Source organism: Pieris brassicae, chromosome 11 (assembly GCF_905147105.1).
Source record: "Pieris brassicae chromosome 11, ilPieBrab1.1, whole genome shotgun sequence".
NCBI lineage: Eukaryota > Metazoa > Arthropoda > Insecta > Lepidoptera > Pieridae > Pieris > Pieris brassicae.
In genome coordinates this window covers 88468-100472 of record NC_059675.1, presented here as the reverse complement: position 1 = coordinate 100472, position 12005 = coordinate 88468, and the positions used below count along the sequence as shown (strand labels likewise).

At 35.5% G+C, this 12005-nt stretch overlaps 1 protein-coding gene across 4 annotated transcripts; it reads left to right on the top strand.

Moving 5' to 3' along the window:
• The first annotated feature begins 2564 nt into the window (after positions 1 to 2564).
• On the top strand, positions 2565 to 11636 carry LOC123716059 (G-protein coupled receptor dmsr-1-like). 4 transcript variants are annotated; one of them, XM_045671565.1, is made up of 7 exons: positions 2565 to 2714; positions 7988 to 8392; positions 8667 to 8825; positions 8919 to 9055; positions 9451 to 9553; positions 10032 to 10410; positions 10740 to 11632. In XM_045671565.1, the coding sequence occupies exons 2-7, from the start codon at positions 8114 to 8116 to the stop codon at positions 10961 to 10963; spliced, it is 1281 nt and encodes a 426-aa protein (XP_045527521.1). In that variant the 5' UTR covers positions 2565 to 2714; positions 7988 to 8113; the 3' UTR covers positions 10964 to 11632. The 4 variants fall into 4 exon arrangements, with proteins under 4 accessions (XP_045527521.1, XP_045527520.1, XP_045527519.1 ...); XM_045671564.1 differs by having other exon boundaries at positions 2574 to 2765; XM_045671563.1 differs by lacking the exon at positions 2565 to 2714 and having other exon boundaries at positions 7245 to 8392.
• Positions 11637 to 12005: the final 369 nt, after the last annotated feature.

Sequence of the window (12005 nt, the reverse complement as noted above, 5' to 3'; positions counted from 1 at the left end):
ACCATAGGCGGCAGTATCACTAAAATTAACTAACTATTGAAAGCATACTACTATAGTAATCAATTACTGTAATTATCGTTTGAGAACTGGGATTCAGACCGGCCCATTCTTGCGTTCATCAAGTGACGGCAGTTGGTTGGCAAGCAACGACTTGGTTTAGAAGCTCTACTACATAAAAGTAGCACATCGTATCCGACTCTTCATCCGATCCCTTGATGCGCTATCGCGTGAAGGATCTCTATCGTCCCCACGTTCCATTAGAGCCAGAATCCCTCAAGGCTCCATCCGAGCACCCTACTTACGCTGTTCACTAGCAAAATTCACATACCACGCTTTATATCAGCCATAAAGACTCAAAAAGTACCCAGACTCCAACCACCACTTAAGGTGGTCGATCGCTCTGATCCGTCCGTCGCTCAGCGGTGACCTTCTGTCTGTCTTACACATAGATGGGCAGAGGCAATTGATTCAAGAGGGAGGGGATAGGGGGTATTTTGGATCCCGTAGGGGGATCCCCGAGAGAATAAAAACGTAAGTTGTTCCGGTTTTTTTTTATCTACATGTGTCTTTACTACGACATCATGGAACATTACGATCTAGCCTAACTTAAGACTAATAAGTAATTTAAGTCTGACCTAATATACTAAAAAGGATTGTTATCATAAGCAAGTGTTATTGGACACTTACTTATAGTCTCTATTAAAGGGAAGACACTCTGTTCTTGTGTTAAATTTTTTTTTCATTCACTGTTTAGCACCTAATATTAAAGTACACTAACACTAATTCACTAGTTCAAATGGTTTTGTCCTTTTCAATCTTCTCACTAGGCCTGTGGTGTCAAGAAGTTGAATAGCCTCGACATTCACGTGATGGTGGAGCCTATGTTCGTGTGCTCCAGCAGTCTTTTTATTAATGTGGTGACGTCCTATACATTAAGGTCCCGATGGAGGTCGTAATTGCGAATGTACCAGGGAGCATTGACTATTCCCCTGAGCACTTTGTTTTTGAATCGTTGGATTACTTGGATGTTACTATTACTGGTACAGCCCCACAGCTGGCACCCATAAGTCCATACAGGTGTCAGGACTTGTTTGTAGATCAGTAATTTGTTTTGTACTGATAACGTGGAATGCCTTAAGCAACCAGTACAATTTATAGTAACGGAGATCCAACTCTTCACGCTTCTTTTTGACATGGACCTTCCTTGGAAGTTTGGTGTCTAGCGTCATACCTAGGTATTAAGGTGAATTTTGGAACGGCACTTCTACGTTATCAATATATACTGGCAGGTAATTTGATGTTTTGTTGGACTTGTTCCGGGAATGAGGAATCTAGATACATCCCGAGAATACCGTGGCAGTTCTCTATGATAAGGGTGACTTCGCTGGTAATTTGGCAAAATTCCGCCTCACGAAAGAGGTGAAGAAACGAATTATTTGAACATTTTAAACAACCAGTCAATCATTGTATTTTAATAAAAATTATGAATAAATAAGAAAGAACCAAACGTTTCACATGTAACAGTAGGGCGCGGTGAAAAGCATGTACAACATTGTTGTGGGAACAGCACGCAGACACATCTCAAGGTGAATCAAAGCAACGTATTTCCAGCCATCGGCCCCTTTTTCATAGACAGCATGCACTCCAGGTGCGATCCACGAAAATCGCAACTGGTGCCCCAGAAATATACTTATGGAACGTCGATCACCGCGAGTAAAAGGTATACCTTTAAAAGCAATTAAATTAAGCTACAAGTAAAGAGATGTCGGTCGTTCATATTCAACTGTCATCTATTAATAGTTCAACACTGTCACAATGAAGTTACTTATTCCATACGGAGAGTGAGAAGCATTCTATGTAAATATCATGAACATGACTAAGGATTGATTACTACGCCGTTTTAATATGTAATAGGATAATTTTATTTATGTAGATAGGGTTGAACAAACTTTTACACCCTGATCCTTAACTAGCTTATCGTTATCAGTTACATACCTGCATAATAATAGGATAAAATGTTTCTATCTGGTGTTTTGTCTACATACGTGTCACGAGATCATTTTAAACTACGTAATATTATCTTGCGCGTTTTTATAAATATATAAATGTCCCCGTTTGGCGCCTACCGAGTCCCTTTTTTATAAAAGGCTTTGAGTTTTGAATATTTACAACATTTGCAGTATTGATTCGTAATAATAATGGAATGGTGTGTAAGGAATAATGTTGCTTATCACTGAGATGAGATTTTCTTCATACAGTAAACCATTTTTATGTTAAATTAACACGCAACAGGTGTGTTTTGGGACCGCTGGAAGGGTACCATGTATTATAACCCAAAAATTCAGTATACAAGTATTATATATATAGTAGTATATTCACCTACTACATTTTTGTGTGTGCGCGCGCCCCTTTAATACGTAGTCGCTGTGCTTCCTAGTCTTTATCTGTTAGAAGATGGAATAACTGTGTTTCCAATAATTAAAACGACGTAAATTGTACATATTTTAATTTTAAATGCATATAAATATTTCTCAAGTAGAATCCGTTGGTAACGCTAAGGCCTCACTCCTCGGTAGTCAGCACTCGTACACTCAGCACTTCAGCAGTCAGTAGTCAGTACTAACTCGGCGTTCGACTAGACAAGGCCACTCGGTGCGCGCCAAATAAAATAAAAATAATGTTCGCTTAGGAGTTTTCAAATAGAAATAAAGTCCGTAAGTTTGCTTTGATAAAACATTGTTCTTGTTGAATCGAGATAAACATCCGTAAGTCTTTTTATCTTTTTTTCCATTATCAGCTTTTGTATACACTGAATGTTTGGCGGTCTATATTTTTGTACGGTTTCATAAATATTTACTTGTATCGCTTGCTACTCTCATAGTTGATAATTAAACAATGTGTAAACCAACGTTCAATGAAAACGGTGAAAATCCTTACTTGAATTAGGTGACAAAAACATCCACGCCGTCCATTGGTAGTGAGATACTCTTCACTAAAAATGGTTTCCACAATATTGTTTCGTACTTTTGTAACAATGTTTGTGTGTTTCTTAATAGAAACATCGTCTATTAATAAGAGCAAACAACGAAGATTTAATGGCATTTTTCGCATAAAATTTTAATAGAGAACCTTGAACGACCGGTCGAATAACAAAACGCCGCAAAGTTGACTCCCCTTTTTACTCCTTTCAAAAATGGAGTCGAATTTTTTTAAATAGAAATTAGAAGTGACAGGATTCCTTTGATCGTGGAATACAAGAGAAGTTAATATAATTTCGCGGTTATTCGGTCGAAGTGTGCAAAAAATATTTCTATCTTATTTTATTAGTTTTTAATCACAATCATTTACATTTTTGCCTCCTTTATTTGGAAAGGAGCGCACGCGATTTATGAATCGTCGTTCATCGCAGTGGGACGTATATTATGTGTATAATAAGTAGAAAATACTTTAACACAATGCATCAATGAAACGGTCCTTTCTTTGTGGTTCATTTACGAGTTGTTATTTAAACATCTACATCCGTACGACACAATACAACTTCATTTAACTTACATTCAGGCCCAAACTACCTACTTGACATGTATTCACTCGATCTAAAATATGAAACTTTTATTGTACTTTCTTCTGATAACTCGTAGTTAAGAACAGGATACATACGACCAATCTATATATAATAATGCAAAGTAATTTGCACTCTGATGTGACGTTACAGGATGACTCTCAGGTATCTCAAAGAACAGCACCAATTTCGAGTTTTTGAACAATAAATTCCAAAGAATCAATCGAATATTAGATACATTTGGGGAGTTGTCTTATTGTTATTGGAATAATCTGTGAAGTTCCAAGATAAAGCAATCTACCCGTGTAACCATATTGGAACACCCAAATATTAGGGGCTTTGCGCTCAAATTGCGCAAAAGCCTTTAAGCAAAAAGGTTTTAGTGATCCTACGATAACGTCGTGGCCTGAAACGCGCTAATGAAATTATTCTGACCACTAAGGATATCTACAACTTCTCAACCGTAGCCACAAAGGTCACCTGGAGCTCCCTACCAGGGCCCAATGGTTGTCGTTCAAACGCCACTTCGACAAGGCTAAACATCACGCCAATCCGATTTCACAGTCGAAGGACCGCTTCAATGAATAACAAATCTTAGCAAAGTTTTGTTTTAATTTACAAGTATTAACCATTATTTACCTGGATTTTCCATGTTATTACATAATAAGTTATAAAACCTATAATAAAAGTTAAAAATAGCAAAAATATACATATAAAATAAAACATACACAATGTTTATTTTAAACGACCACAACTAATTCATATACTATAAAACAAGGAGCAATGCTGTACTATATTTGACCTCTACCGCTCTAACGTTTGTTTGTTTGTCAATCAAACTGACCCTACTTGGGCATAATTGACGTCGTATAAATATTTCACTAAAATAGTCACAAAATAACTACGAACGAAAAATAAAGGCGTATTTACTTTGTGCTGTTATAAATATATACGTATAGTAAGTATATTGTTGGGAATACAACTTGAAAGAAAGGATTGTCAGAAGCATTTATCTCACTTACATTTGACTTACAATTTATTTCGTAAAGATAGTCACTTCTGCGCCTGTTGCGCTCAGAAATTAATAGACGGTGTAATAATGCATTCAGTACGAATAGTTTAGTATACTTTCTGAGTCTAGTCAAAAGTAATAAAAATGTACATTTTTATTGATTATCGAAGAGCGTCTAATCTTAAATAAAATATACTAAGAATATAATGTATTACTCTCCCATCTTTGACTTCGTACTATTCTGAGGTATTTTTAATATCCACATTGCATAAACTCTTCCTTGACTTAATATTAATATTTATGTAGCCCAGTGTTGATTTACAGTTTTTTTATCTCTCATCATCTAAGCAGTAGCTGTCAATCATTATAATACAAAACAAACATTTAGTTAACCGTCAGTTCATTATTATACTTTTATATTTAAAGGAATTTTATGAGAGTATTATAGAAATGTGGCCCGGACTAGGCAACAAAATATTACTTATACTGAAATTGGCATGATTTTATGCTCTCCACTGCTACCAATATTTTTTTTCGATAATTGAATATTGAAACGATAAGCGATTATAATAAAATAGTAAAATGGTTTTTATTATTGGTGACCGTGTTAATCAAAGGTCATGCCACATGTTTCATGTTACGCGATACCTTCGCACGTGTTCGGACTGTCGTTATATATTATTATGATTTATTTTAATTACAGCAATTTGTTATTCAAATTAATTATAAAGGTACTTTTTCTTGGACTTTGAAAAACAAAGCAAATATAGCATCGTTTAAAAAAATCTCTACCGAGACATTTTCGAGTTATTTAACCTAACCTTACTTTAATTTACATGCAATAAACATTAATGTGAATTTGAATGATTACAAAAGGTAGCTAATATATACGATAACATTATAAATAAAATAATGTATAAAATCTAAAAAAGACAATATACATTGTTTTTTTGGTCATTATTGGAAATTAAACGGGCTTTATTATTATTATTATTTATTTAATAACCGTTAGCAGATAATAAATTAAAATCACCTCAATAATTACCGAACGAGTCTGGAGTGGTGTATTGAAGGGTACTATTTAGTAGAAGACACAATAAGCTATTGTTGTAACTGAATGTGAATGCGACTAGATTAAATTGAACAACAAATAATTCACTGACGCGTACACTGGACAGGAACCTCTGACAGCAATTAATGGATACTGTAGGAGCCGTGTATGCTCTCGAATGGCAGATCACAGGAATGTGGGTCAATCTGAGGTTTCCGATGAATCTGAGCTGAAGGAAAACGGACCATGATGAATTGACATTGTGTTGTATCAACCATTGCCTCATCACTTACGTTTTATTAAACCTTGTTACGGACTAATTAATTGTTACGACTCTAACTATGATTTTAACCTGTGTACTTATATTACGACAGAAAGGTAATTTGCTTATAATCTTTAGAAATGACTAATGAGAAACTCCTAAGACTAACCTACTCTTTGCATTTTTCTAGGCTTTACCATGGAGGTCGTGTTACATAATTCCCGTTATACAATTCATAAAGCTAAGTCCATATGTATGTATCTGAGTAACTACGTAATGATTAGAATTTTTTTTTCAAAGTAATTCCCAAAGGAGACCATTAAAATTCAGTGCATCGATTTTGGAAGATAGTGATGCAGATTCACCAGATATTGCAACACTGAAAAGTAATTAAACTGAAGCTTTGCTCTTTCCCTTTCGGAATAATAACCATTTTCATGATATTGTCAGTATTTTTTAGCTGACTAGACGAGTCTCTACTGTGTAGTCAGCAGCAGATCTATAACTTTACAAATTAAAGCATATCTTTGACGGATTGTGAGTGTTAGTGCTGCCGCAACTAGAGTACGTATTTATGTATTAAACGAAAAACGGCACAGGAATGGGAAGCGTTGTCAAAACGGTTGGCGCCTGAATGACGAACCACAGATGTTAGAATCTCGTCAACAGTCCATTTGCATATTACATGCGTAAAGTTTAATTCGCCAATCCTCGCATATGACAAGGTTAACGTGCAATAAAAACTCGAAAAATAACACGAATTAACATAAGCCATACGGTACCTACGATTACATAATATTTATTGATCTGATAAAAGTGTAGCCATTCCCAAAAAAACAGGCTATCAAAAGCTTCAAAGGCTTTTTAAAACGTTGTTCAAAAAAGAATATTATATTCATCTCACGGATAACAGCTGAAAGTTACTAAATATAACAGTTATTATATTTTTTTTATGGTATTGACATAAAAAAATGTTTAATCTAAAGACGGAAGCGACAGGGTATGTTTTAGACCTTCCGTTGTTGACATCTCTATAGCTTCACAATATCATCACATTACCGGAGTGTAAATGAGCCACACATTCAAATCAAAAGAAAGAGCGATAGCACTTTGTGGTTCCTTTTTCTATTGCTTTGTGAACGGTCTAAAATGGAAGTGGAAATAGAAAAATATTAATAATGTCTCGCATTCAGCTCGCGGCACGTCTTGCGAAGGGTTTGAATAAAAGTGAAATTCCAGAGAACATGACGGGTTTCCGACATTTTTATTAAAATAGTTAAAATAAAGAGTATTTTAAATTTACTCGTTTACAATACTATGTTGTCATAAAGCATATAACCGACGAGAGAGATAATGGGAGATGTGTCTGCCCCGATTGGTAGTCCAGATAATCTGGCTCTACTAACTACTATTGTTTCAGGAATTCAATCAGTCTCGGTAAATAATACTGATAGAGTTAATTGAATTTCTGTAAATCTATAGTACTTATCTGAAATGGTTTAGTTAAAAGCCAAAAAAAATGAGTCTCATTCAAGTATTTCAAGAATCTATTCATTAGTTACACTGAAAGCTTCCCGTTTCATCTGGATTCAATTCACTTCGTAGCAGAGCTAAATTTTACCAAATAAATACAGACGAATGTTTTTCTTGTTTTGAAAATGTTTAATATAATTGTATGTTAGAAAATCAACACGGGCATCTCGTCTTATTTATAACTATGTGTATGTAGTAACGAAGTGCATTGTTCGAGCATTTCCTTTTAAGTCACACGTTTGATTTTCACAAAAGCAATATTATGTAAACAAAGTTAGATTCTCTGCACGAAGAACACTGATGAATACAAACGATTCGGATTCAACAGAAGCCACATGACCGCAGCTGCAATATTATAATTAATCTCTCGTTATTAAAGCTATAATAACCCATTTAAACATTCGTCTATGTCGTGATTAAAAGGCTAAGCATTTAATGTGACTTATCATGAGTATTTCCTGTTAATTGACGCTGGCAAATTGTGAATAGTAGCAATTAATCTTTGGTTCAATATTCGTTTCTATCAAAAGCTATAAGCTGATTTCGAATAATTTTATTATTTTCTTTTAGAACCCGAAGGAAATATGGTTTGCAGTGTTCCTCTCGAATTATCGCCAAGACATGGAGTTGCAGACAATTGATTGAATAAACTGTGAAATGCGATTGCTTCCCCAATGCTAGGGGCCGAAGACAACGATGTTAGCAGACGATGATTCTCCTAAATACAACTTGAGCTATATAGAGTCTAACGACAGCTACACTGCGTTGGACCACACCAAACTAATATCATTGCTCAAGCTCAAAGGGACGAATCAAAGCGACAATATCGGGGAGTTCCTGAGGGTTCTGGAGAACCTCCGAAGCAAGTTCAACATATCCGTAGTGAGGGAATGCGATCGGACACATTATTGCTCGGGAGAATTCCGAGACTTGATTCTGGCCTATAATAGTATACATGGATACGTTAGCCTCTTGGTATGTTTTTAAGCCCAAAGAAAATATATTTTATTCGCTTTCCACTTTGCTTTCCTAATGATATGTAGACTCTTTAGGGAATACGAATCTTTGTGAATAGTACGCATATTTAAATTTATAAGTTGGATAGAAAAGAGTGAAAGCACAGCGCACGGCTGTCGTTACAACTCAAAATCAAATTGTGTAAGTCGGGAAGACACTTATAACTTTCGTGCGGTTTCTCAGTGTAAACTATACATTAATTTGAGTTAAAGTTAACCCAGCTCTTCCCCAGATATGTCTGTTCGGAAGTTTGGCAAATGCATTGAACGTAGCCGTATTAACGCGGCGTGACCTGGCCGGGGCTCCAATTAACCGTCTCCTGAAGTGGTTGGCAGTCGCCGATGTCTTTGTTATGCTCGAATATGTGCCATTCGCTATATATCGATATTTGGTAAGATATTACGTACGTTAGGAAATCTCAGAATTTTTCAAGAAAGAGGAGAGTACCGATTTTTAAATATCACATTTCAACTGCTCGATGCAGCTGTTCCCAGGTCAAGAAGACCGACCTTACTCCTGGGCTGTCTACATGCTCTTTCACATGCACTTTACTCAAATCCTGCATACAGCTTCGATTCTGCTCACTCTCTCGCTGGCCATCTGGAGATATATCGCCATCAAGTGAGTGTCGGTTAGCTTTTCAGAACAAAGAAATAAAGGTACACGTGACAACATGGTGTCTCGACCAAAATAACCATTGAAATAACAATAATATACTAAGTTTGATTCTCATGATTAATTGGCACTGTTCCGCCGTTTCGCTTTAATTATGCTTAATATTCGAAACAAGTTCTTACTGCATCAAAAGGATAATTTAACTTATTTTATCACTATTGTTAACCGAGGCTCAATCCACTTTAGTTAGCCAAATTGTATTAATGTCAATTGATATATGATTAATTGTTACTATATATGTACGAGTATATGAATATATTTACCTTTCTTGTTTATTCAAAGCATTGCTTTACACAGGTTTACAATCACATCATCGGCCATTTACGGTTATTGTTTTCCAGATATCCATCTTATGGCTCATCGTTATGCACTGACCGCCGCTGTTCCATCGCAATCGGCATAAGCTTCTTGTTGCCACCGATGTTATGTATTCCGTCATATTTCGTAAGTACGAAACACAATTTTGTATATAATAGTAAAATATGTGTTTTTTTTAGTAAAAAGCTCTCATTTAATATCACGTATTCGGTCGACACTTAGAATACCTACAGCATTATTATATATTATACAAACTTATTTGCTTATGAGCTTAACCAGCAATTATTCACTTATCCAGCAGTTGATTAAACTAGGTTGAATAAGGTTCCACTGCAAATTAATACACACGTCTAGTACAAACCACAGGTTTATTTTTTGTATTTAAACAGTTTATACCGGTGTGTTCCAACCAAAATAAAGTTATTTGTGTTTAATTACCTTACCATCGCAATTTTTTGCAGGAAATAATTAACGCTCGAAGCTTGGGCCAAGGCTGTTCGATCACACCCTAAATAAATCGATTGCACAGTGACACTTGTGGTCATTATTTCCGTTGGCAGAGTGCAAATATCGAAATGTTATAAATCTATCTCTTCCTTTACAGGTGTTCACTATTCATCAAGAATATGCAATGGACCGTCGGCCCTCCAAAGTTTACTTCGTAGACTCCAATTACGACGGGCGACTTTATCAGACGAATTTCTGGGTTCACGCTGTCGTGATTAAGCTCCTTCCGTGTGCGATCCTGACAGTGATCAGTGCGTGGCTTATCCGGGTATTGTATAGAGCCAATAGCAGGAAGAAAGCTCTGAAGGGATACAATGCGTGCCCGGCCTCAACTGTCGTCAACGGCAACGGGAATGTGTTTACGAGAAAATCTACAAAAAGGTCGAAAGCGGAACGACGTACAGATAGGACGACAAAAATGCTAGTTGCGGTTCTCCTTCTATTTCTATTAACCGAGTTCCCACAAGGGATTTTAGGTGAGAGCTAATTAATTAAGTGCACTCAACAATAGTCTCTCGCCGAGGAAATTGCTTCCGGGGCTATCGTCCGGGGTAATCATTTTTAGAACTATATGATTCCTTTTAATTTAATTAGGTGATAACTACGGCAATTTGTTAATAATATACGTGCCATCACGTCTTGCTTGTTATGAGAGTTAAAGTTACATAAAGGAAATTGTAACATGGCTTTACCACAACAATAAAAGTACTTCCTATCTTGAGGATTCGAAAAGTTCCTCCTATTGCCACTAAAGGTTGATTAACGAGTTCTATATATGTATAACATATAACAAACTTTGTTTCAGGACTATTGAGCGGTGCGCTGGGGAGGTGTTTCTTCAAACAATGTTACGACCTGTTCGGTGAACTCATGGACGCCTTGGCTCTTTTGAACGGGGCAATTAATTTCATATTATACTGCTCTATGTCCAAACAGTTCAGGACGACTTTTAGACAGATTATGAAGGCTCGGTTCGCCCCCACCCCGAGGGCAAGCTCCCATACTGAGTTGCAAAGCACATATGTATAAGAGTTTATTAATAAAAAAGTTTGCTTTCATTAAAATAATATGTATATGCAAAGAAAGTAAAGCTGTTTGCACAAAGGCATTGTTGGCAAAATTGTCAACTATTGTTTATTATTTGTATTTATTGGATACATAAAATGAAATATAAATGTTTTTATTCGTATACTGGCATGTAATTGATATTATATTTATATTCAATGTTTAACATTTTCAAGCCCTTAGAGGTCATTAAGAATTTTTTGTAGTGTAACTATGTGTATTGAAGTATGTAAGGTAACTTGGCATTATTATATGTTGTCATTATATTACGTCTGCATAAAAGTTTAATTTAGCTTTTGATAGGTGTCTTTACTTCGTTGTTACGCGAACAGAGGAAAAATATTTTGTCACTTTATTGTTGCCACACGGTTTTAAGGGAATGCGAGCTCTAAATCACACTTTTGGAGTCACTTGCAAAAGGACTGATAAAGCCACAATAAGACGTAAATACAATAAATGATATTATCGGAAGATGTTTACATAAATTAGCTGTTATGAAACAATTTTAGATATATATTATGTTTTTTTTTTTATTTCAAGAATGTGTAAATATACTTAATGCAACCATCAAACATACTTATGTGTAAATAATAATTATTAGTTATAATAGAATTAATGTACTGTATAATATTACTCAATAAATGCTTTAATTACCACGTTGTTATGAAAAATAAAACAAGACACTGGGGGGTAACTGGGTGTGTAACGCTGAAAATGTTTAGAATTGGCCAGTTAGAAACATTGCTAGAAAACTTTTTGAATTTCAATTCAATAGAACCCTTTGGTGACCTAATGTAGTATTGCATTAATTTGCCATTTGTTTTTGTGAATTGGCGGCAAATCTAAAACTCTTGTTAGGCATGAACATTTTCAGTCAATGATTTATTATGACGTTAGTTGTGGGCTTACTCAACAACAAAGCTATCATAGGCTGCAATTATCATTTCTTAATAAAGCCCCATCTCGTGCCACTATTTACAATTAGTTTAACGAGTTAAAGCGTGGA